This window comes from Amphiura filiformis, chromosome 15 (assembly GCF_039555335.1).
Source record: "Amphiura filiformis chromosome 15, Afil_fr2py, whole genome shotgun sequence".
Taxonomy (NCBI): Eukaryota; Metazoa; Echinodermata; class Ophiuroidea; order Amphilepidida; family Amphiuridae; genus Amphiura; species Amphiura filiformis.
The window spans coordinates 37127880-37154682 of record NC_092642.1 but is presented as its reverse complement, the minus strand read 5'-3'; the positions used below and the strand labels follow the sequence as shown (position 1 = coordinate 37154682).

General features: G+C 36.8%; 1 protein-coding gene across 1 annotated transcript in view; it reads left to right on the top strand.

Moving 5' to 3' along the window:
* The window catches only part of LOC140171579 (probable ATP-dependent RNA helicase DDX46), a 68065-nt gene that overhangs the window by 32129 nt on the left and 9133 nt on the right, over nucleotides 1–26803 (top strand). Inside the window, 8 exon segments of the mRNA XM_072194855.1 lie at nucleotides 5873–5951; nucleotides 9976–10058; nucleotides 14420–14584; nucleotides 17335–17535; nucleotides 18222–18355; nucleotides 19663–19825; nucleotides 21137–21286; nucleotides 22660–22884. Coding sequence (XP_072050956.1) covers nucleotides 5873–5951; nucleotides 9976–10058; nucleotides 14420–14584; nucleotides 17335–17535; nucleotides 18222–18355; nucleotides 19663–19825; nucleotides 21137–21286; nucleotides 22660–22884 — 1200 coding nt within the window.

The following is a 26803-nucleotide window of genomic DNA, read 5'->3' as shown; positions in this document are numbered from 1 at the left end:
TTGAATGCAGGATTGTTTCAAGGCTTGAGTAAGCTAACAATCCTGTACCTCTCTGATAATATGTTGGGTACTTTACCAGAGGGGGTGTTTCAGAATTTGACCAATTTGTACATTTTGAACCTTGGGTACAATCAGATATACAAATTGAATTCAAGATGTTTTCAAGGCTTGAGTAATCTAGATAACCTGGACCTCTCTAGCAATATGTTGAGTACTTTACCAGAGGGGGTGTTTCAGAACTTGACCAATTTGGCCACTTTGAACCTTGGGTACAATCAGATATACAAATTAAATGCAGGATGGTTTCAAGGTTTGAGTAATCTAGAAAACCTGTACCTCTATTTAAATATGTTGAGTAGGCCTACTTTACCAGAGGGGGTGTTTCAGGATTTGACCAATCTGTACACTTTGGACCTTGGGTTCAATCAGATATACGAATTGAATGTAAGATGGTTTCAAGGCTTGAGTAAGCTAACATACCTGAACATCCATGGTAATATGTTGAGTACTTTACCAGAGGGGATGTTTCAGAATTTGAGCAATTTGTACACTTTGTACCTTGGGTACAATCAGATATACGAATTGAATGTAAGATTGTTTCAAGGCTTGAGTAAGCTAACAAACCTGGACCTCTCTGGTATGTTGAGTACTTTACCAGAGGGAATATTTCAGAATTTGACCAATTTGTACATTTTTAACCTTGATGCCAATGTGTTGAAAACCGTAGATAAGGATGTATTCCAAAGTTTAGTGAGTTTAGTACAGTTAAGCCTCAATAATAATCATTTGACCCAGTTAGACACTGGTATTTTCCACCCTGCTGTCAATCTTGAAGAAATTGACTTGTCTAGTAACAAACTGAAAATCTTGGATAAGGATGTATTTCAAGGTTTAGTGTTTTTACTACAGATACACCTCAATAATAATCATTTGACCCAGTTAGACACTGGTAAATTTCCACCCTGCTGTCAATCTTGTAGAAATTGACTTGTCTAGTAACAGACTGAAAATCTTGGATAAGGATGTATTTCAAGGTTTAGTGTTTTTACAACGGATAAGCCTCCAAAGTAATCGTCTGACACAGCTAGACATTGGCATTTTTCATCATGCTGTCAATCTTGAATATGTTTATTTTGCTAATAATAGCATTAAAGAAATATCAAGTACCAAACCTGTAAATCATCCATTTGAAATAGATCTCTATGATAACCCCCTGACATTGATAACTCATGATAGTTTTTCATCCCTGGCAGGATATTCATATCTGTCTGTTAGTCAGCATGAGGTTTGTAAGTGTTATGTTCCTAGTAATGTTACTTGTATAGTATACAAATATTTACTGCTCATGAGGGATCTGGTGGAATCTATTGGTCCCCTCGGTGAACTGGAGACCGTGAGCCTACTATTTTCCCGAGACCGCCAGGTCGAGGGAAAATAGTAGGCTCACGGTCTCCAGTTCACCGAGGGGACCAATAGATTCCACCAGATCCCGAATTAAAGCAGTAATATTTGTTTTATATCCTTCATTAATATATTCTTTGTTCATTAATTGGTTAAAATATTAGAAACGCAAGGCCTTTATCATAGTCATAGGCCTCGGTATAAATCTAGGCTAGGCCTAGTCAAGGCTAGGCTGGCCTCGCTTTGTTTTGATTGAATGCACATAGGCCTACATGCACAAAACACGCACACAGTTGAGTGGCTAAAGCTTACCGTGAAAATGTTGTAACCTCTCATATCTCCGTGAAACGAGTAACCATGTTCTCTGTCAGTATTTTGCCGTCAATATTAAGATACTAATCCTGATGTAACTCAGATTATGGCATGAAACCGCCGTATTTTAGTTGAACTTCTGTGCTGCTTGTGTGCTTCATATAAGACAACATGACTTGCGACACATTAATACCCCAGAGCCGGCTGTGATATCCCGTGTATGTGGCGAGTTGCACGGACCACTAGGAACTGCGGACGCGGATATGAGGTCATCTGGCGCTCAGAGGGAGATAGTAAAACTATTTCCGGGAGATAGTACTTTGAATAGTACCTCGTTCCCTCATCAATCGGCTTTTTGACTGTTTTGTAAAATAGCAAAACTATTTTTGGTCACATGATACTCGTTTAACCAATTAACGAACGAGAATATATTAATGAAGGATATAACACTGGATAAGCGATCCCCATATCTTACATGTGATCGATTGCTCTCTGATAAGGCCTTAGTAGTTGTCATGTGGCTTATTGGGTTGAGTGCTTGTGGTGGAAATCTGTTTATTGTGGTTTGGAGGAATAAAGGGACCACAAAAAATAAAGTAAATACCATGCTACTAAGCAATCTTGCCGTATCTGACTTTATGATGGGGATCTACATGTTAATCATTGCATCTGCTGATATATACTTTGGGGATCATTTTTCAATGCAATCTGAAACCTGGAGATATGGCATTACCTGCAGAATTGCAGGGGCCTTGTCAATTATCTCCAGTGAAGCCTCTGTGTTCTTTGTGACACTTATTAGCATAGATCGATTCATATGCATCAGATATATTCAGATCCATATTCAACTAGAAAGATAACAGGAAACTGTGTAAAAACATTGGCGATTCTGATTTGGATTGTTTCATTTGCTTTAGGCATTGCTCCATCTGTCTTAGCTGGAAGAAATTTTAGATTTTATGATAACTCACATGTGTGTATTGGCCTTCCACTTGCCCTGACTAAGAAATACAGCACTAAATACATGAATGTATTCAGCTATAAAAGAACATCAACATTTGAATTTCCTGTTAATGGTCTGTACTTTTCAACAGCAGTTTTCCTGGGCTTGAACTGCGTATGTTACCTGGTCATTCTTGGCTGTTATATTGAGATAGTCAGAGCTGTTAGGAAATCTTCTAAGCGTGCTGGGCTCTCTAGTGATCGCAAAGAACAGATTCGACTTACAAAGAAAGTAACAGCCATAGTAGCCACTGATTTCTGCTGTTGGGCACCGATAATCATTCTTGGGATCTTGGTTCAAACAAGGGTGATTATTCTGCCCCCTTCTGTATATGCCTGGTGTGTGACCTTTGTGTTGCCCATTAATTCTGCTATTAACCCATATGTATACACCATAGCTGATGTTATTTCTAAATATAGAAAGAATCGCGCAGAGAACAAGGTAACTGCTATCAATCTACAGCCATCTTCTTCCCAGAACCCACCAGGTGATGATCAATCAAACCCTAGGACCAGAACTGTTACTATTAGTGGTTCGGTTGCAGCATCAGAGTCCCAAAATGTCATTAACACACCTGTGTAGGAAAAAAAATCATTAAAGGAAAACTTCTTCTTTACAAAAGAAAAGTAAAGAAAATATAAATAATGGCAGAAAGGGAAAAGAGAAAGTAAGGAAAGGAGGAAGAAGAAATGAAAAGAAAGAGGAAATCATGATGGAAAGAAAGAACAAGAAAGACTGGTTGATTTTTCAGATCAGTAGATAGATGATATTTCTAAATTGTGTATTTTATGTCATACATGTATGTAGCAAAACATTTGGTGAACCCATTCATTGTATGCATGAATACAATGTCTTGAACACCTCATGTGGACAAATCACAGACTTCAATAATTAAACCATCCTGTTATAAACATGGAGTGCCTTATGCAACATATCAATAATGACTAAAATATGGCTTAAATGATGATTTGTTTTTAAATTCAGTTTAAATTACAATTTAAACATGTATAAAATTGTTTTCATTTGTATGTTATAGACCATTCCTACTATTGGCACTTTCCTGCTGCTGATGGGGGTTGAGCATCGATTATCATGCATTATAAAATAAGGTATCACATGATTATAAAACAACGGAAGTGAGGGTAGGAAGGGTGTGATATCGCTGTTCACCCCATCAGCAGCAGGAAAGTGCCAATTATAGGAGTGGTCTGTATCAGACCTCGAAATAAGACGAAACTACTCCTACTTATTAAATAATCTATTCATTTGAATGTTAATATATAGATTATTTGTTTCTTTAGGTTCCTTCACTCAGTCTCAGTCACTCACAAATTTACCATTTTTACTCATTTTTTTTGTGGGGTCACATCATAGGTTAAAATCAATGGCCCAAATTCGGGCTCACAAAAATTTGCGAGTGCCCTCAAACATTTAAGATCAAGGGCCCAATTGGCCCTCAGGAATTCTGGCTTATTTTGAGGCCTGGTCTATGTGTATATAGTATGTATATAATCTGACCGATAGATGACAGTTTTCAGAAATGCACAGATAATGACAAAAGCATGTATGACAAAATAAAGAGAATTTGTAATATATTTGGCACATAAAACAATATTGTACATCTGACGTCCATGTGTGTATGTCATTGTGGATCTTATATTCTTTAAACTTGTTTTTGATATTGCATGCAATATATTTAATATCTTTTAATTGTATGCTTGATCAAGCGTTGACATCTAATGAATAAATGAATAAATAAATAAATAGATAGCTGAATAGAAAAAGTTTGACATACATTGTTGTGCATTTTGTGCTTTATTTGTATTTGTTCTCTTCAAAAAGACATCTTGTTTGTCCGCCATGTGGAAGACTTCTTTTATAACCCACAGATCTAGCTGCTGCCTTGTCCTTTTTTTTTGCTGATGTTTCTTGCAGGAGCTGATTGTTACCCAGGGGGTACTCATTATAGATGAGTTAACTTGTGACGTCATTGCCAGGCAGTTTGTCAGCAATTCCCATTGTTCCTTGCCCGGCAGTATGCACGCGCATCATATTTTGTTTAGGATCTGTTCTTTTAGGCCTCGTATCCATAGGCTGTTCCCTTGTGGCGTGTGCCCTTGTTCCGTGGTCACTTTTTCCCATGTGACCTGCCACACAGCCAACGAACCTTTGTTTTGCTTAGTGGCCGCTACGGTTCGTTGTCTGTGTGGCAGGTCACATGGGAAAAAGTGATCACGGAACAAGGACACACGCCACAAGGGAACAGCCTATGGATACGAGGCCTTAAAACTCCCGCCACACCACAATAAGGTTATCGAACAGTGCATTGGTTGTATACAGTTCGTTCTTGCATATCAATATACCAGTCCCTTGCCTTTGTTGATAAACTTTGAGGTCAACTCATCTATAAATAACAATAAGGGGATGTGCCGTAAACATGGGTCTCATTTCCAGGCTTGTCTATCAATAACTCCTTTTCTAGGTCAATTTTGGTATAAAAACGGATTGTGTTTTCAAATGTTTCTGATAAAAAAAACCCCAATTCCACCTAACTGGAGTCCAAATTTCAAAATACTTTTTCAATTTTGTAAAGATTCACAAAATTGTGTAAAATTTGGCCAAAAATCTGGGCCTTTGGTATAAAAATGGGTCAAATTTTCTTGGAATTGGTTTAAATATGGTTGCACTTCCAGCTTATGCTCACAGAGGCATATCCCTATACCCAAACCAACTTGAGGACCCCATGTATTGTCAACACAACTTTCAAACAGCATATATAGAGCTCAGATGCAAAATGCTACATGGTGCCATTGCTGCATACTGTTATTTCTTATTGATAACTTTATTTTGTATTTTATGTACATAAATCTTTGGATGGACATCAGTTTTCAATACCCTTCATTGTACATGATGCCCTCCCTAATGCCATTGGATTCTTCGTAGTTCATGTTCCATGATCGTGAAGGATAACTTTTAAAATTAACATAATTTTTTTCAACAGGTTCGCCGTCGCAAATAATAAAGGAGACAAGTGGGATAACAAGATTGATAACTTGGTCCCTACTCCCGATTCTTATAGTCTCAAGTGATGACATGTGTTGTGTATAAAATCATTGCTTTTTACCAATCACTGAAATTTTGAATTTTTATCATCAGATAGCCGAGCTGAAGCGTGGAGCTGAAATCATTGTGTGTACACCAGGACGTATGATTGACATGCTGGGAGCCAATAATGGTAAGTTATATCAATATATCCCAGGTTTGCATGGTGTATTAATTGAAGTAAACAGTAGTATCAAATATTTATAAGGGATAAGAAAATAGGTGTTTGATTTCAAAATGCATTTAAATGACTGATATTCACAAACTGGACTAATTCCAACCACGGATACAATAATTATTGTTAGTTAAATATTGGGCAAATCCATTTGAAATCCATACACCCCCTATGGATGACATGACCTTAATCTTCCACACATGGTATGTATTTTTCAAATGGGAACCCACTTGAAATTCACACTATCTGTGTGGAAGATTAAGGTCATGTCATCCATAGGGGGTGTATGGATTTCAATTGGAATAGCCTTTAGGTTGGTTAGATGTACATACAGCTATAGGTGGCTACTAAACATTTTACAATTACTAGCCCAGCTGATTAGTATCCAAAAAAGGTTAAGGCACAGCTTTGATGTGTTTTGCAAGCAACTCTGTTTATAAATGCAGATGAATATACACTCCTCAAAGTAATTAAAGGATCAAAAAATGTCATTCAATATTTTTTTTAAACAAAATCATCTTGAAACAGTTATGAGACTCTTTACAGTGTTTAGTAGATTATGGACAAGGCCACATAATATAGAAAGATATTTTGATTAGGTACAAGTATGGTCAAGATAATGTGGATGAAATGTTTTGATCCTTTAATTACTTTGAGGAGTGTAGTTGTCTTATTTGATACTTTGAGGCAAATTTGAGTATTGGAAGACATTTTCAGAAATGTTGCAAAAGTATGTATTTTCTCAGTTAAACACAACCCTCCCTGCACCCCAAGCACATTGAAGTTGATATTAAAATGATTTACCCATTATATTATGTTAGCATGTCAAACATCACATTTTTGTCTATACTTTTGTAATGAAAGTGTAGAATATCACATGGGACAAAATAAGAAGTCCAGCCCCAGTTGGGTTAGAAATATAATTGACAAATGTTGCGAGATGTTATGTATTAACAAGCAAGTTATTGAGCCTATTCTCAAATATATGTACCAAAATTTGCCAGGGACATGTTGTGGAGAAAAATAATATAATAATAATGATAAATTATGAAGAGAGACTCTATTTGGTCTTGTCATAGCAACATCAAGTTTGAGTTAATCATTGTAATTCTTGTAAGTAGCCCAAATCGCATATATTTAAGATTGTAGTATTAAGAGCATTACTATTTCAACATCACTAATTGAAGAGTCTGTTTAATTTTCAGGAAAGAAATTCCAGCATGCAGAAGATGTCTTTTGAAATTTACATTCACACACATGATACCTAATAAATACACTGCATACATTAGATCAACATCAAGTTTCAAGTTGCTAAATAAAACTGGTGTATCAAATACAGATTTTACCAGTAAACCAGATGCCGGTGAATTGCAATAGAACATGAACATTGTGGTATTCAATTACATTCAAAGCTCTAGTGTCAGTGGACTTTAATATATTATTGATAAACATTTTTATGTATGACAATAGTTGCATATTTTAAGGGAAATTAGCCATGTAGGTAATTTTTGTTCTTTGCTTCAAGACACGCTCTATGTTTAACGTGAGGCAGGTCATTTGATAATGTTTTTCAGTATTCTTATATAATTTTTGGGCTGTCTAAGGAATCTTGAGAGAATTGTAGAGGATTGAACCACTAAATTACATGACACATTATATTTACAACTATCAATAGAAGCAACAACATTCACATGTATGTAGTGTAGGACTTTGCAAGTCACACAAATGCGGTTTAATTTTTTTCTTGCTCTACACCCTGCCAGGTCAAAGTTGAAAGGTCAGGTGAAAGTGGAAATAAGGTCACACAATGACCTTGTTGGAGAACCTGCAGAATACGCAATGCCGCCGATTCGTGATCTCTAGCTTCAATACTGTATAACAACTACTATGGGTGTCATCAGACACCCGTATACTCGCTTGGACGTGTTTTGTTGAAGTACGACTTTGATGATCATGTTACGATCAAACCCATGTACATTAATAGCTGTTTATATGTTATGATTCAATGATTTTATGTTCAGTGTAAGAAGTGTTTTTGATAAAAAGACTAGATTAGGGAATCATTAATTTTTGTTTTGTGTAATTTTAGTACGGTAAGTGATGACCAAAAGAAATTGTCAAAATTGCTAGAAAACCAATTGATCATATGTGATGCGATCAAGCAAAATCAGTCGGAACTCAGAAATATTAAATTTTCAGTTTCTTATAGGATAGTAAAAAGCATTTACAACGCTGTATTTTGCAGCAAACCCCATTGAAATTGAACAACCAGTTCCAAAGATATGAGCAGTTACAGAGTTTCCAAAACCAGGGGAAACAAAAGGAAATATTTCCTTTGTTTGGCTATATCTCAAAATCAATATTTCCGAGTTCCGACTGATTTTGCTTGATCGCATCACATATAATGATATTCCATGTTGAATTTGTGATTTTGCTTGTCACAAATCTTTCACATTTGCTTTGTTGATGTAAACCACAAGTATTCCGATATAAAACTGTATTCGCGATTTCGATCATTCAATTATACCTGATTGGTGATTGGTTGATCAAATGCAATCTCTTTTGCTAGATTTGTGGTGTTCTCATTAGCGAATGGGAAAGGTTTCTGACAGATTTTAGTGATCAGTATGAAGGATCCCAAATTCTATGCTTCTGCCAGTTCTGTGCTTCTACCAGAGTTACATAAAATAGTTTCAGTGTGAAAATGAGAGCAGTATAAAACAACAAAATTGGGTTAAAATTCCCTTAGCTGAGAAAGTGAGCTTGAAGTACAGAACTAAATATTGCTCAAACTTGTTTATCAACTTTCAAATGCTTGAAACTGAAAAATGCTAAAAGAATCTGCAGTTTGGACTGAAACCTATGCTACAAGAAAAATGTCTCAATTTGTTGTTCATCATTTCCACCAGCAGAACCCCATTACAGTTTTAAATAGTGTTTTCATAACATTGAACTACCTGAAACTTTCAGTTTTTGTGACTCTAGTAGATTTTGTTGAGTTAGAGCAATTTGGCCAGCAGACTTGCATCTATGTAGAGATGACATTCAGTCTCGGCTATTGTTTGAACTCGGATATTATGTGTGTATATGTGAGATCAAATTGGATCATTATGATCAAAGGCCAATCAAATCGGACTGTTGAGTATGAAAAAGAACCCAGCTTTTTGGGGGTGGGTGGTGGGAGTTAAAATTAATTACTGCAGGAGGTTGGACAAAACTTTTCCACGCATTGCAGAGATAGGAATTTGTAGACTTTCGGCTCATTTCAGACAATTTCATCAACTTTTTGAGAAATTTTGGTCACTGTATCTCATTTCCGTACATCGAACAGAAAATAAACATACATGCATGAATTTGTGGACAACTCACTAGGATATCAAACACAACAATCTCTAGGACACAGTTCTTTAACCCCCAATATGCAAAACACTAACAGAATGACCTCTGGATGTGTTTGGTACAAAACTCATGTTCAATAATTTCGGGTCATAATGTGAGCTTTGCTTGTTTGATGGGGGGGGGTCCCATTCATGGCTCATAGTGACGAAAACCCTCAGAATTAAACCATATAGAACCACAACCGCCAGGTGCAATAGTGCGGTCAGTTATGGGAAAAATTTTGGGATATTCGGGTCCTTGTTAACGGTACACAGAAATAAACAAAAACAGTTCTGTGTGATAATCACACTATAAAACATTGTATGACTCCGACGACGTAGTCAGTGCGTCGTGCCATGAAGTATGTCCAGTCGCATGCACAAGCACATGCAGTTGCGAGTGCATTTCGAGCAAAACCCAAATACCCTCAATTTTTGATCAATGATCAATCAGAAGGAATCATAATGGTGTAATTTGATCTCTTAATGTATAATTACTTAATTTATCAATTAAATGTTATGTATATGACAATGTACGTTGATGATGACAAATCTAATGTATTCCTCTCTGTTTTCTACAATTCTTTTGACTCCTTTCATTTCAGGGCGAGTAACAAATCTACGTCGCTGCACGTATATCGTGCTGGATGAAGCTGATAGGATGTTTGACATGGGATTTGAACCACAGGTCAGTGTAAAACTGAGATTAACTTTATTTGAATAATCATAAATTAAAAACAATAACAACTCCCACACAAGGTGTGTAACAGTACTTTCGAGGAATTAGTTGTATAATTTGATCAGTTCGTAATAGGCGGGCCGTATAACATAGCAGATTAATATCAATATATTTTATTTTGAGAATTGTCTTGTGACATCTGGCCAGAATCATCACAAATTATTAATTGAAGTTTTATATATACTTTTTCTATATAGACCAGATAGTCAACTCACTCTTTATGTGGGTCCGCTTCTCGACGTAGTTGTAAAAGCCTAACAATTCCCGCTGATCAAACTATAAGCATTTCTGATATTGATGTCTGTAACTCCTAACTGTATTTCAGGAACACAGCTAGGGTACTTTTAGTGGTGGATTTAAGGGATGGGGTATGAACGTTTGGACAGTATTTATTGTGGGACATTAGAGCACATCAGACATATCGAATTACATTCTGAATACGAAGAATGTCCTTCTGATATCAAATAATTTTTTTTAAAATAGAGGCCGTCAGCGTGACGTCATATGCCGCCATCTTGTGGGTACACGCTGCGATGGTCGTTCGATCTCATGCGTGAACAGCAAAATCACTGCGTCAATGCGCGATAACAGCTGCGTGGCAAGCTGCGCCCGCCAGCGCAGTGTCTGGCGATGAACACGCCGTATCATTTGTACCCACAAGATGGCGAAAGGCTGACGGCCTCTATTCGCAATGTAATACACATTTTATGGCAAATGATTAAAAATTGATATTTTTGATATTTAACAGTACTCGAAGTAAATTTTATAAATCTGATGATTTATACTTAAAGTGTATGTAGGTGGGATGAAAAGCCGACGAACAATTGAAAATTTTGACCTTTCGTATTAAAGGGGGGTAACCCTATTGGTTTTGGATATGGATTGTCTTTAAAATTACATAATAATATCAAATATCGCCTCCTTTATGCTGCTTTGTGAAAAAACGAGAGCATTTTCAGCGTAAATGTGAATAAATAGCCAAATTTGCAATCCAATACCTTGGTATACGGTCATTTTCACAGTAAAGGGTGTAGCTTTTGATTTTTAGGGTCAAAACTTAAAACCACTTAAATATGTTTCTGTTTACTGAAATCATGCATAGAAGCAACTTAAATTCCAGTAAAATAATGTTTCAAGGCTTAAACCTTTTGATTTCTAATAAAAAAATGGACATTTCCATAACATTTTGGTTAAAATCTAAGAAAAATGTATTTTACATAACCTCAGAAAATTATGACATGAAAGCTGGAATACATGTGAAATCCCATTCCAAAGTAAGTCAACAGATATAAGTTAAATTTTATACCATGTTTTGCTATGTTTGTAATTGCAGTTTTGAAAATTTTTAACATCAAGTGTCATTTACAATGGAAATTTCCAAACCTTAAACATATTTTTAAAGTTTTAATTGGGTTCCTAAAATAATTTGAATGTCTAACTTCATGTACAAATACTACTTGATGAAAGGAACCTCCCAGCCAAGTTTCACAGAAATTGGAGTTATTTTTTAGAATTGGCAATTCAAGCGATTTGTGTTTCGGAGGCTTCAGTTAACAACACAGCTGGTGATCATAAAAGTAAAATATTTGGCTAACTACTACAAATTGACATAAAAAAATAGGTTAAAAATGTCACAATTACCAATTTTCATGCTTTGCTTCTAAGTATTGAATTTCAGTTGTGACAAAATTAAATTATCACAGCAAGTCATTTTTTTTTGTTTCAAGGCTTCATGTTAACAATTGTTAAACATTGCAGAAGTAGTTTTTTTGAAAACAACAGTGTTGGGATCATCTAAGCTGTTATTTTCTTGTGTGTATTGAATCGATGATTCTATGCGGCTGATATTGTAGATTTATCACATGTTAATTTTTTCACCCATTTGTTAAGTATGGTGTTTTTTGCATGTGAAGCCTCCAAAACAGGCTTTTATGGGTATCAGTATATTTTTCAAACATTAACCATAATGTCAATTTTTTTTAAATTTATGACATTCTGCACATATCAAGTAATAATTACAATGCAGATATCAGTATAAAACACACTAATTTAGATATGCATAGATGATAATTAATCTTATTGTTGTTTCGGAGGCTTCATTTGTTTCGGAGGCTTCAATTGTTAACGGAAAGTTTGTATTGGGTCCCATTTTCAAACGGTGATATATATCTCCACGATTTAAAAACATGTGACTTGAGGATCTACTTTGCTACATTTTGATAAATAGATTGGATGAGCTCTTTTATTTATATTTGCACAAGCTTGCTGAACAGTTTGTTTGGAGGCTTCAAAAAGTTAACGGAAAAACGGCTCTTTGAAGTCAAGATTTTATAAAAATTTTAAAAGCTTGCAAATCGACTAATTTTTGTTACCCATTTCAAGTTAAGATAACAACTGTTATGAATCAAGAAGAAGTGAAGAAATAACCAAGAATTATGAACCAAAGCTACACCCACAAAGTTTGTTAACAATTGTTAACGGAAAATGAAGCCTCGAAACAACAAATATCAAGTCCGGTTCTCAAAAATACAGGGCTGTTCACAATTAAATCTAATGTGGCAGTGTTTACTGAACATATGACTGTACTTTCAGGATAAGAAAAATTATCCATGAACTAACTGAAGAAAACACAGGGTTTTACAAAAATGTTACTGTTTTTTATAGTTTTTCAAAATGGCAATATTAAGTACATTTAAGCCTGCTAAAACTGAACGCAGTAACTCCCAAAGCTGATTATGCTACCCAAGGTAGCTGCTAACTAGATGACTTATGTGGCCAAAAATCATGGAATTCTGTGGCTTTATTAGAACACTACGGATTAAAATGTTAAAAATCCAAAGTTACACCCTTTACCGTGAAAATGACCATACGTGAATTGCATTCTGGGCAGGCAATGACGAATGCTGACATGCTGTACAATGCCCGGCCCGTATTGAACGGAAAATGTTTTTTTTTCGTACCGTTTCAGAATAAAAGGAAACAAAATATATTTCCCCTTGCAATATGTACATTTCAAATGAATACAAAAAAGTTTGGATAAAATGGAGAGGAAAAAACCTTCCGATACCGGGTTTTGAACCGGGTACCTCTAGGGTAAAAAAACGAACGCGCTAGTCAATTGAGCTATTCAGAACACCACGATAACTGTTGCCGTTCTCATAACTATATACGGCGCACCGTCTCCTCAGCAGTTAGTGTGGTTCGCTTTTTTCACAGAATGTGTATGACGCGAAACCAAAGTAGCTGTTTGCGGTGACTGATATTTCGTTCATAATTCCTCCCAGAAATCCAAAGTATTTACCATTGTTTACAAACTGGTATACCTGTAAAAACCGCTGTGATTCATGATTTCTCGGAAATACATCGACTTGGGCGTCAAATTTCAGGATAGTAATGAGAAAAATAGTATCTATTATGTGATACCAAAACCTCATCAACAATGAAAAAATATCGGGGGGATGATGCTGTCGATCGGGTTACGGACCTTTAAAGATATGGATTTTTTTCCCCCAAAACACCTGAAAAAATTAGGTCTTTTGGGGGAAAAAATCCATATCTTCAATACGAAAGGTCAAAATTTTCAATTGATCGTTGGCTTTTCCTCCCAGCTACATACACTTTAAGAATATATCATTAGATTTATAAAAATTTACTTCGAGGACTGTTATATATCAAAAATGTGAAAAATATCAAATTTTAATAATTTGTCATAAAATTTGTATTATATCGTGAATCGTGATATCAGAAAGACATTCTTCATATTCAGAATGCAATTCGATATGTCTGATGTGCTCTCATGTCCCACAAAAAATACTGTCGAAACGCTCAAAACGCTCATTCCAGATCCCTTAAGGTATCGGCAAGTCAGCAGTTGCTGTTAGTGAACTGCGGTCAAGGCCCCCTTGGCCTTGCTGTCTTGGCCTAGCCTGCGATCCTTTACTTTTGCTTCAACGCAAACAACAAAATCATGGTTTTTGTCAAGCCTAGGCCTACTTTTAGCAAGTAAAGTAATTAGATACCCTGAAAATTGGTGGGTTTTGATCCCTTGGCCTTCTTTTCTGATTAAGACACCGATTAAGACCCCTTTTGCCTGTGGAAGGGTCCCACAGGAACGTCTTTTCCTTAAACCTGCTTCGTGTATTGCCCGCAGACTTTACTGTCTTGAGAAAGACAAATGGACTATAAGAGGATCAGGAGTTAGGTTAGGGTTAAACCTCCTACTAGACCTTGCCTCAATATTTCAATAGGAAATCAATTTTTTTAAATCTGTGTTTGATTTTGTTAAATTCTCTGTTTAAATTTGCATATAGGTTATGAGAGTGGTAGACAATATTCGCCCAGATCGCCAGACGGTTCTATTCTCAGCTACCTTTCCACGTCAGATGGAAGCACTTGCCAGGAAGATTCTTACCAAACCTATAGAGGTCACTGTCGGAGGTCGCAGTGTGGTGTGCTCAGATGTAGAGCAACATGTGGTAAGTTGATGTGGTTTTCCCCTCATGGACACTACTTTAAAGTTAAGTTTTTTCATACTTTCGTGGTCTGTGCTATGCGCCAAGCATACGATGGGCGTACACACAGAAGTGATAAACTATCACGTTGATTGGCTGATCAACAGTCTTGACAACACTGTTGAACCATTGGTCATCGGGGTGCAGGAGGTGGGCAGACCTCACCTCTTTTATGTGACCAATCATCACCATCGTGTACCCAGACATTGGAAGTATTAAAAAATTTACATTGAATCTCTGGAATAACACCAGTCCTGTTGAGGTTATTTTCAGGGCTCACAATATACTACTGGGAAAAAAAGCAGATGCAAAGTGTCTCAATATTGAAGCCCAATCCTCTTCAGCCACCATTCTTACCATGTTGCCGATTGTCTCAATAAATCATAATAGCCTTCTTGTAACCAATCAGCAGATAGTGGGGTTAATCTTCTTTACCTCTTCCACCATTCTTATCATGTTGATGATTGGCTCAATAATCTTAAGGCCATATCTTAATAGTTTGTCTCAAAGTCCCGCACGCGGATTAGTAAAATCGCCCGCTAGTTTTTGCGCATTAAACCCGCTGAATTATGTAAATTTAAGGTTTTTTTGCGACTGTTTATTTATTTTTTCTAAATCCACCACACAAAAATCTCACGTCTGGCATCATCAGACGTCAAAATAGCCTAAATCGTAAATCACAATAAATGTCTTCATCTTGACCACAGTGAAACTTCCTTGAGAGACGAAAAGGTGGTCTATTCTTGTCAACAAGCTCATCCCACAGATAAAAAAAAGTCAAAATACAAACAAACCCTAACAAAAAACGCATTCTTCATTAGGTCTTTAACATGGGAAGGACTTTGAGTTGAACTATTAAATTAAGCTGGCCTAATTAGAATCGCTTAAATTAGGTCAAAGGTCACAAATGGTTATCAAAGGTTATTTTGGCAAACAAATATTATTATAATTTTATTGAATCATAAACACATCTAACTTTTCAAATTATTATGTTAAGATTGAGGGTCATCACAAATGCTGCCTCATTCACTTCTTTACTAGTAAGTGGTATAAACATGTGTAACTTTAACATCACAATATTAAAGATTTTTAATAAATTTGCTTGATACAAGAGAAATCTTGATTTGAAATAAATACACAATTTTTGTTAAATTTCATGAAAAATATAAGTTTTATCGGTGTATAAAAAATAAAACATATTTAAGGGGTGCGAAATGACTTCTTGCATACACTCACAAAACGGGATACCATATACCAGATAGTTGACAACTTCATTGCATGCGGATGCATGTTTAATTGTCATTCTCACATTACGATGTTTTTCATTAAAGAAGGGACCAAGCTTAAAAGCTTTATATGTAGGGTAACAATGGCAAAATTATATTTAATTTTATAGGTACATGAGATGAGCAGTAAGATGTGCTCTGAACTGAACTTAATTTCAGATAATGAGGCAAAACTTAAGTTTCTGTACTATCAGCAAACCAGGTAGTTGACAACTTCATTTTATGTGGATGCGTGTTTAATTGTCATTCTCACATTACGCTGTTTACCACTTTTTTCACTAAAGAAGGAACCAAGCTTAAAAGCTTTATATGTAGGGTTATAATGGCAAAAATATATTTAATTTTATTGTAAATTGTAAGATGTGCTCTGAACTGAACTTAATTTCATATAATATGAGGCAAAAGTGTCTACTACCATATAGTAGGTAGTTGACAACTTCACTGTATGCGGATGCGCGTTTAATTGTCATTCTCACATTACGATGTTTAGCACATTTTTCACTAAAGAAGGAATCAAACTCTAAAAGCTTTATCTTTAGTGGATTTAATTTCCGATAATGTAAGGCATAAGCTTCTTGTACATGCATGTACTTGCTTGTCACTAAAGAAGGGGTTTAAAACTATACAAAAGCTTTAACCATGATATGTTGTGTGACAATAGTCAAATTTATATTTGGTCTTTTAAGTTACTTGTGTTGTGGGATATGCGCTTAACTACATGTAGAAGTTTGTCTCAAAGCCCCCACACACATGAGTAAAATTGCCCGCTTTTTCCTGTTAAACCCGCTGGATTAAGTAAATTTAAGTGTTTTTTCCGATGATTTTTTTTTCTAAATCCACCACACAAAAATCTCACGTCTGGCATCTTCAGACGTCAAGATAGCCTAAATCGTAAATCGCAATGAAATTCTTCATCTTGACACAGTGAAACCTCCTTGAGAGACGAAAGGGTGGTCTATTCTTGTCAAAAAAATTAAGTAAAAAAAAGTAAGCCCTAAAAAAAAACGCATTCTGCATTAGGTTTTTTGGGAAGGGCTTTGAGATGAACTATTAAATTAAGATGGCCTAATATCTTTTTGTAACCAATCAGCAGGTAGTACTCATGGGGTTAATCATCTTCAGCCCTACCACCCCTCTTACCATGTTGCTGATTGGCTCAATAAATCATAATAGTCTTTTTGTAACCAATCAGCAGGTAGTACTCATGGGGTTAATCTTCTTTACCCCTACCACCATTCTTACCATGTTGCTGATTGGATCAATAAATTATTATAGTCTCCTTATAACCAATCAGCAGGTAGTTCTCATTTACCCCAACCACCATTCTTACCATGTTGCTGATTGGCTCAATAAATCGTAATAGCCTTCAATAATAGCCAGCAAGTAGTACTCATGGGGTTACCATTTTCTTGTTCTCTGTCATTGCAGATTCTAATGGAGGAAGATGAGAATAAGTTCTTCAAGCTGTTAGAGTTACTTGGACATTACCATGACAAAGGCTCAGTCCTGGTATTTGTTGAGAGGCAGGAAGCGGCTGATCAACTCCTGAAGGATCTGCTAAAGGCATCATATCCATGTCTAGCATTACATGGTGGTATAGATCAGTATGATAGGGATTCCATCATATCAGTAAGTCAATAACAAGAATGTTCAAACCTAATTGTGGGATAGGCTTTTTAGGATGGGAGGTCATAACAACTAGTAAGTTTTAGCGGGTTTAGCGTCTTACAAGTTTAGAACTGTCAAGCTTTTCGTCAGGAGTAGCTCTGATTTCTTCAGGACAAAGTACCTAAGAGTGAGACATATAGGCCGCCCCTTGCCTACTGATGGCTCTGAAAAAGAGCCAGTCATTGCAGACTGTCCCTGTCAAAAGAGAACAAGCAGACCATGCCTATCTGCTAATGAAAAAGGTTTGGTGGCTCTGAAAAGAGCTGTCAAAGCATCCTTACACTGCCAAGCAATATAGATAAAGGCATCATACCCATGTCTAGCATTACACGGTGGTATAGATCAGTATGATAGGGATTCCATTACATCAGTATACCAATAACAAGAATGTTCAAAGCATCTTTATACAGCCAAGCAATGCATTCTTATAGAGAAGTTGATGTATCTAATGTACTTTCCCCTCTCCCACCGGGCTCATACATTAAACGCATCAACATCTCTTAGTATAAGTGCATTATTTTGTACAATTTCATTGCCAACAAGTGATACACATATAGTAAAAATAACCTATAAATGGAACATCTTTTAGTTTGTATAATTATGTGCAAGAAAGCTCACATATTTTTTCTTTCTCAATTTGTTAACAGGATTTCAAGTCGGGTGCAGTCAAGCTTATGATAGCGACATCGGTAGCGGCAAGAGGACTGGATGTCAAACAGTTGATCTTAGTTATCAATTATGACTGTCCTAACCATTATGAAGATTATGTGCATAGAGTTGGGTGAGTTGACCAGTTTTGTAAAACAATCTTGAAAGTTTCTATATGTAATTTGGTTATCCTCCTAAATGTCAGAAATGTTACAGGTTTTTAAATAGCTTGAAAGATTTCAAGAGAAAAGAAAGAAGACAAATTATTGTAACCGTTCTGGTAAGGACCGTCGATGTTAGGATTTTAAAAAATCGATATATCGGTCACTCATTATCGATAATAATCGATAAATCGATTTTCCTCCCAATTTTAGTGACCTGAAAATTCAAGTCACTAAGCTTCTAAAATTTGAATTAGGCATATGGAAATGTATTAGAAACTTTTAATAGTGGTGAGGTAAAATAACACTTATTGATTCTAGAAGTTTTACATTTCAAAACACGTCTGTACTGACATAATTGCGGCAGTTAACACACTGCTTCGCCCGATTTTTGGGGTTTTTTTTTTCATTATCGGCAACTCCGATATATCGATTTTCTTCCGAAAGTGATATTGGCGATATTGATATTATTGGATAGCCGATTTTTTGATTATTATCGATTCATCGACGGTCCTTACGTTCTGGTATAAGACCACTTCCCAAAAGATTTAAATCAAATCTGTGACTTACTCTCACAAAATCAGTATTATTAAGTTGACAAAGTAAGTTTATTGAAATTAAGGTGGGTTTTTTAAAATTTAATTGAGCCAAAATGACTACTCTAGGCTTACTCCTAGGTACTCCTTTGTTTATAAAATACTTCTATAAATGTGTATTTTTCCATTGCAACAGATGGTGCTTTTTTGGTTCTCTACAGCCAGTGTTTTAGGTTTTCTACAGCCGGTGTTTTTGGTTTTCTACTGTTGTGTTCTTGGCTGCATATTTTTGCTCAATTGATTAACTTTGTTCAGGGCTGTATTCTTTGTGATATTTTTGCTGGAGAAAATGGGCTATTCCAGTTGAAATCCACACTCCCCCTGCGGAAGATGTTGGACATATCTTCCACAGAGAGAGTATGTTTTTCAAATGCAATTGGTCAGGTTGATCATTTTGAAACCCATACACCCCCTGTATTATGGCTTTATCTGTATTTTCCACAACTGGAGTGAGTATTTCAAATGGAAGTTACCCAAGTGTCTATTGTATTCAAAACTCATACTCCCTCTGTGGAAGACTAGGTAAATCTTCTACAGGGGTAGTATGGATTTTAAATGGAATAGCCCAATATGGCAGCCACTGTGTTTCTTGTATCCCTTGGTTGTAAGTAGACATGGTCACTTAATACAGATAGAGCATCATTTACATGTAAACTTTGACCCATTCTTTTACTTTGTTTCAGACGCACCGGTCGGGCAGGCAACAAGGGTTTTGCATACACCTTCCTCACTAAGGAGCAAGGCAGGTATGCTGGGGATGTCATCAAAGCAATGGAGCTGAGTGGGACTAAACCACCTCAGGAAATTATGGACTTTTGGACTGAATACTGTGATAACCAAAAAGCGGTAAGTCGACAGGATGCGTTAATCAAACATCGTAAGCAGTATGTAGAAACATCTCCAGTTTAAGGAGAAAATCGTTAGACATAAGGTCAAAAGTTTTTCAACGGTCAAATTGGAAATTCTCAAAATGATCATATCTGGAATAGAAGTTGTTTCAGCACCAGATCAAAGGTGAATGGACCGTCCATGGGTGGAGAATTGCTTTAGGTATCTTTTCGAGATGTCAAAGCCACTTGTTAGAAATCAGGTTAATTTTAAATTAAAAAATCCTTCTAATGACCAAATTTATAATATTCTAACACTAACGAAAGAGAGGTAGGCACTCCATCCTGTAAAGGACAGGTTTGACTCCTTTACCTTAATTAATTCCCTGTTATTCCTTTTGACCCACATACACACCCCAACACATAGAAAAAAATAACCATGGCAATTACAAAATGAGTAAGTTCAGACATTAGGCTGTTCCAGTTGAAATCCATGTCCCCTATGGAAGACATGACCTTAATCTTCTATACAGGGAGTGTGAAATTCAAATGGACGACTGCATTCGAAATCTACACTCCCTGTGTGGAAGATTAAGGTCATGTCTTCCATAGGGGGTGTATGGATTTCAACTGGAATAGCCCATTCTTTAGCATGTGATTGCCTTGGTGCCATAACAGGTTTTATCTGATTGCCTGGGGCATGCCCTCAAAACAGCCAAAATGAACTTTTACCCTATGGAGGCGCAGCAAGCTTTTCTTATTGTGAAGTTCAACAAGTTCTGTCAAATCAGAAAGCATCTTTTGTTAAATTCTTAATTTAAATCTTCTGCATCATCTTCTTATGTATGGCTTGTACAACATACACTAAAGTGCATGAAGAAAATTAACTGTTCCTCGAAGCAGAAATTAGCTCACCTGAGAGCTTTTGGAATGTATCACTATTCCTTGTTCACTCGGTAGATCAGTGGACTGGTGAAAGATGCTTGTTACTGGTCAGACACCATCGATCTGTGACTTCAGTGCAGCAAATTTTACTGGGTTGCAGAATTGTAGAGATAAAACTCTGCCAGGGATTGTTACATGGATGCTTCTGCAATGACCGCTGAGGTACATGTATGTGCATCTAACCTTGGTGGGGTAACCAGCACATAGATATACCTCCACTTTCCCTGTGCGGCAGATAGTACTGGGTTTCATTGTACCAGCAACAAGAACTTTGTACTGGACCAAAATGGCAGAATACAAGTTTTTGACATGACCATATAACTATGAAAAAAAGTGAAAACAAATGTTGAATTTTTTTCATCATTTTTTTTTCCTTGTCATATAGGAAGGTAAACAAGTGATGCGTAACAGTGGCTTCAGTGGTAAAGGCTTCAAGTTTGATGAAACTGAACAAGAATTGGCCAAAGAGAAGAAGAAACTACAGAAAGCAGCGCTGGGTCTTCAAGATTCTGATGACGAGGATGCCGGACTGGATGTAAGTAATAACTAGTTTCTACCATTTGTGACCAGCTCCAACAAAACCCAGAACAAGTCGCCAGACATGTTTTTGAGTAATAGGCCTTTAAAGATGACATTTCCATAAAAGAATGACATTTTGGAATTCTTAATTTCATGGTATTTGACTGTGGGTCTAAGTGGACTTTCAAATGCTTGAAAGTACTTATTAAAAAGAGGTTTATTTAATCAATAAATAACAGTACTGTTGAAATATGATAATTATTCAATCCTGTGTAAGGCAGGAAACTAATTGGCTCATTACTCAGAATAGCAATTTGGCAAAAATATCAAGGTATCATTTACAAACTTATCCATATCTTGAAAAGTATTGATGATATTTATATAATAATGGTACCATTTTAAAGCTAAGCTTATTGTCCAGGTTTTTATTCAAATCATGAAATGTCAAAAATGCAAGTTGTTCCTGGTTTTGTCAGAGCGGGTCACATTTATTTTCAATTGGCAGAAGGTCAGGTTATTTTCTCATCAGATTGCTTGAAAATTACGATGTTTTAGGTTAGACACGTAATGGAGTCTACTGTTCAGATGAGTGCCTGGCTCAAGTTTGCTCAATCGATAAGGTGTTTGACTATGGTGCGAGAGGTTGCATGTTGGTGGTTTAGTACGCTCTCATGGAAAATTGAGTTGAAATTCCCCTGGACAAGGAACTTACTGCTAGTTGTCTCCTTGTAACGTTTAGGAAAATCAGGGAGCTGATCCTGGCTGCGAAGGTCAATTGTGGAATGACAATTGTCAACAACCAAATTTGTCTTGGTTTTTTACCTTCTCTTGCTACATCGTTTGAGTAATGGAGTTGGTAATTTGAGGTGGCGATCTTTGCAAGTTTGTTCATGAAAGTTACTTATTTTGTTGGGGAAAATGGAAGGGAAGTGTGATTTTTCGTGCAATTTGTCATGAAAAATTGTGCAGTTTTACAAGAATAATCTCATTCTTAGATTTTTTACATGCTACACCAGAATCTCAAAAATTTATCGTGGCACATGGCAGTAGCACTTGAAGATCACTTGGGGAAATGGTGAAATCGCTAAATTTCTTGGGGATTAATTTTGGATAAACTTAGTACTTGGAATCCTTGAGAGCGTTCACATGGCAGATTTCCCCCAAGTTTTTGTCCGAGAACCATTTTGCTCAAGCAAAAATTCCTCCGTATGGAAATTTGATTTGATATATTTAACAGTTATACATAGCCTACATGTATATCTGAACATATATAATTTTAAAACATCAAATTTCAAATAACAATTGAGCTTCAGCACCATTGTACAGCAGTTGTTGGCAGTTTTGTGAATAATCTAAACTGTGGTTTATTCTTGTTTGTTTTCCCTACAGATTGATGATAAGATAGAAACTATGTTTGCGTCCAAGAAAAGGGTGAAGGAAGTGACAGCAGAAGAAGCCTTGCTACCCCAGGCCAATATGATACCTCAAGTCAATGTCCAACCTATCCCTGGAGGAGGAGGGGCATTACCTGGGTCTAACATCAACCAGGCTAAACTACTACTGGCTAAACAAATGGCGGCTAAGATTAACAAGAATTTGGAGAATGAAAAGCAGGTAAGGGATGAAATCAAAACTGCATGGACCACCGGTCAACCGCCGGTTCCGGATGGTTGGAGCCGGTTTGTATTATTCGATATGATTTGCCTAAAAAAGTGTTTAATTGGTGTTACCCGACCAACCCTAGTTACACTGCCGACCCTTAATATTTTATATTTTTGAAAGAAGACAAACAGTTTCTTTAGTTGAATTTAAAAAAAAGGAAAAAAGTATAAATTTTTTGTTGCATCTTGCTCCCATCTGGTGGCCGTGTTAAAAAAAATCCTTACCTACCAAATTTATTTTTTTATGTTACGCCAATCAAACAAATTTTTTGAGGCCTTTAGCGTTGATCATGGTGACTTATGCAGTGAGATTATTAAAACGCTCGAGTAGCAGGAGACAAAAATAAGATATTCACACATATGTATGTTTTCAAGATTTGTTTTATTTGACACATTTTATATACCAACAATACAAGAATGCCTCCAGTGCTAGGTTACAGCTCAATTTGGCCTTTCTCGGGACTCGATAAAGGGACCCGATGTATTTTTATGAATGAAAATGAACTGTATACTACGCTCATGCATATTCATCATTTTCCTTATCTCATTACAAATCAATAAGGCCTTAAAAAGAAAATTATTACTTATAAAGCTTTAAATTGTGTTTGATAAAGGCCTTGGAACTTTTTTCTTTTTTCTTTTTTTTAAATTTAATTAATTAATTAATTTATTTATTTATTCTTTTTGCAAAAAACATGACAAAAAATCTTTAAGGTCGGGCCTAATTTTAGGGTCTGTCGGGTTACGCCAATCAAACTTTTTTTTTGAGGCCTAATAAAAACCCTTTAGTCACCACACATCTCAAATCAATATACTTTTGTTCATTACCTATTAAATGAACGCTATTTGCTATGCATATGTTGGTGTTTTGCATCGATATCTTGTTCTTATTAGTGATGTGATGACAGAAAAACAAAAGATTCCAAAAATAACATACACCATACACAAGAAGATATGTGTGCACGACTTTCGAGACGCTCGTGCCTAAGAGTACTGTTGTGACAAGATTGCACCTTGAATGTTCAAAAATATGTATAAAATTACAGGCCCAGGTTTAAAGGTTAACTGGACATAACTGCAGTTACTGCACAGAATCGGTTTACCAGATTCTTGGGTGAAAGTGTGACACATGGTTTCTCTGTCATCTGGTTGAGTGACTGAGGGTGTCAGCCTAGAGGAAGGCGAAAATATGTTACATAATGTTATGTTACACTTTGTGTGTATTTGCAATGTTTATTTCAAATGTAAACTGCTTCAACTTGTTGCTGTGCACCAGGGTTCACAGTTTGCTCCCAAATAACCGGGTCCACTTTTTTATGCTGGACCCATTCAGATCTCATTTAGTTGAAATTTGCGAGTCCCAAATTGATTTTTGTGAGTCCAAATTGCACTTATGTACGAAACTTCAGAAACACCCGGAAATGTATTTGCAAACGATAAATATTAAAGTATGCCGAATTTGGCACCCAAAACCTACCAAAGTCGAGTCAAGTTACTGGGTAAAAGACGACTTGCCGCGATCGGCCGACTTTCTCATAAAGAACTACTATTACTACCTATTTATAATAACATGCTCTACTTTATTCATCTAAGTATTTGGTTATTTTGTTATATTTGCTCGGTTGAAATACAACTACCACAAAAACATGTTTTAGCGATATGTCACCAGGAATTGACCGGCCGTGTTTTGTTGACATTATTATTGTAACATAATATTTGCACGATCCGAATCGCAAGTCAACCTCTTCCATAGTTCCATAGTTCCCCTCGTATCGCTGATCAAATATCTGTGCATGAAATAGCGATTAGGTGTGTATCATGTTGCAGCGATTTTTGTAATTGTATGTAATTTATGAATGAAAAGTTGTTTAAAAAAATGTGCGGTGAGCCAATTGAGCGGGGTTATCGCGCAATGACGATCTATGATGATATTTTCTATTTCTTGGATGGGATTTTTTCTGTGTCCAAACACAGCCTACTGGACCCATTCAGGTTACATAATCTTACTTTTTCCGGGTCCAGTGAGTTCAAAAGGCGTCCTGGACGTGAAAACGTGATAAACTGTGAACCCTGCTGTGCACCCATAAATACTATATTGGGCTACTCCAGTTGAAATTCATACACCCCTATGGAAGACACAACCTTAATCTCTCACACAGGGAGTGTGAAATTCAAATGGAGTCACCCATTCAGGCAATCCATTTGAAATTCATACCCGCTGTGTGGAACATTATAAAGGTCATATTTTCCATAGGGGGTGTATGGATGTCAACTGGAATAGCCCATTGATACATTGATTCTGATTATACCCGCATGCAATAGCATGCAGGGTATCTTCCCATCCTGTGGTTTCTTCTCCATCTCCTCCTTATACCCGCATGCAATAGCATGCAGGGTATCTTCCCATCCTGTGGTTTCTTCTCCTCCCATCAAACACAACATTCTGTCAAGGCTAGCGCTAAAACTACAAGGGCCCCAGGTCCCATATGTGGTACACTTATGGGCCCTACCCCGTAGAAGTGCCTTTTGCCCATCTTGGCCCCAAAGGTCAAAGGTCACGGGCCCCAGGGGCCCAAATGTGAAAATACAAAGCACGCCGTTTCTCATCAAATGAAGCAGCCTCAGGGCCCTGAGTTGGTACACTGATAGCCCTAGGGGTACTCTATATTTACAAATATACAAGAGCCCCATATGTTATATATTATTGGCCCCAGGGGCCCAAATGTTAAAATATGGTGCAACAGATTGACAAGCCTAGCTCTATAAGTATAAGATGACTAGGGCTCATATGTGGCATATGTATGGGCCCTAAGTTGTAGATGTGCCTTTTGCCCATTTTGGCCCCATATGTACAAGGCTAGGGGCCCCAGGGGCCTAAATGTTAAAACAAAGGGCCGGCCGTTTCTCAGCAAATAAAGTAGCTACAGGGTTCAGATTTGGTACACAGATAGGTCTTTAGTATTATATTGTCATATGTATATATAACCCCATATGTCACATAATATGGGCCCCAGGGCCCCAAAAGCTAAAACATAGGGCCGGCCGTTACTCAGTAAATAAAGCAGCTACAGTGCCCAGCTTGAGTTTTCTGATAGTACTTGAGAATTATACTTCAACATATGTACATGAGCTCCATAAGTCAAATGTTATGGGCCCCAGGGCCCCAAATGTTAAAACAAAGGGCCGGCCGTTTTTCATCAAATAAAGCAGCTTCAGGGCTCAGAGTTTGTACACAGATTGCACCTGAGAATTATATAGTTATAAGTACATATGAGCCCCATATGTCACATAATATGGGCCCAGGGCCCCAAGCAGCTAAAACATAGGGCCGGCCGTTACTCAGTAAATAAAGCAGCTACACTGCCCAGCTTGAGTCTACTGATAGCACTTGAGAATTATACTTCAACATAATTATGTACATGGGCCTCATAAGTCAAATATTATGGGCCCCAGGGCCCCAAATGTTAAAACAAAGGCGGGCCGTTTCTCGTCAAAGAAAGCAGCTTCCGGGCTCAGGATTTGTACACAGATAGCACCTGAGAATTATATTGTTACTAACACCCACACACCCATCCACCCCACACACGTAGGACTAAACAGACAGATCGTATTATATCATAATTGGAAATACCAGCGTGAAACGTTAAGGCTGTTCCATTTAAATTACATACCCATTGGCTGTTCCATTTAATTTACATACTCCCTCTGAAATGTCCCCCAAAAAGGCTGTTCCGTTTAATTTACATACTCCCTCTGAAATGGCTGTTCCATTTAATTTACATACTCCCTCTGGAATAGTTTCCCCCTAATCATATTGCATAGCATCACTGTGAGTAAGAGAGACTGACAACAGCAACCTATGGAGAGTAAGA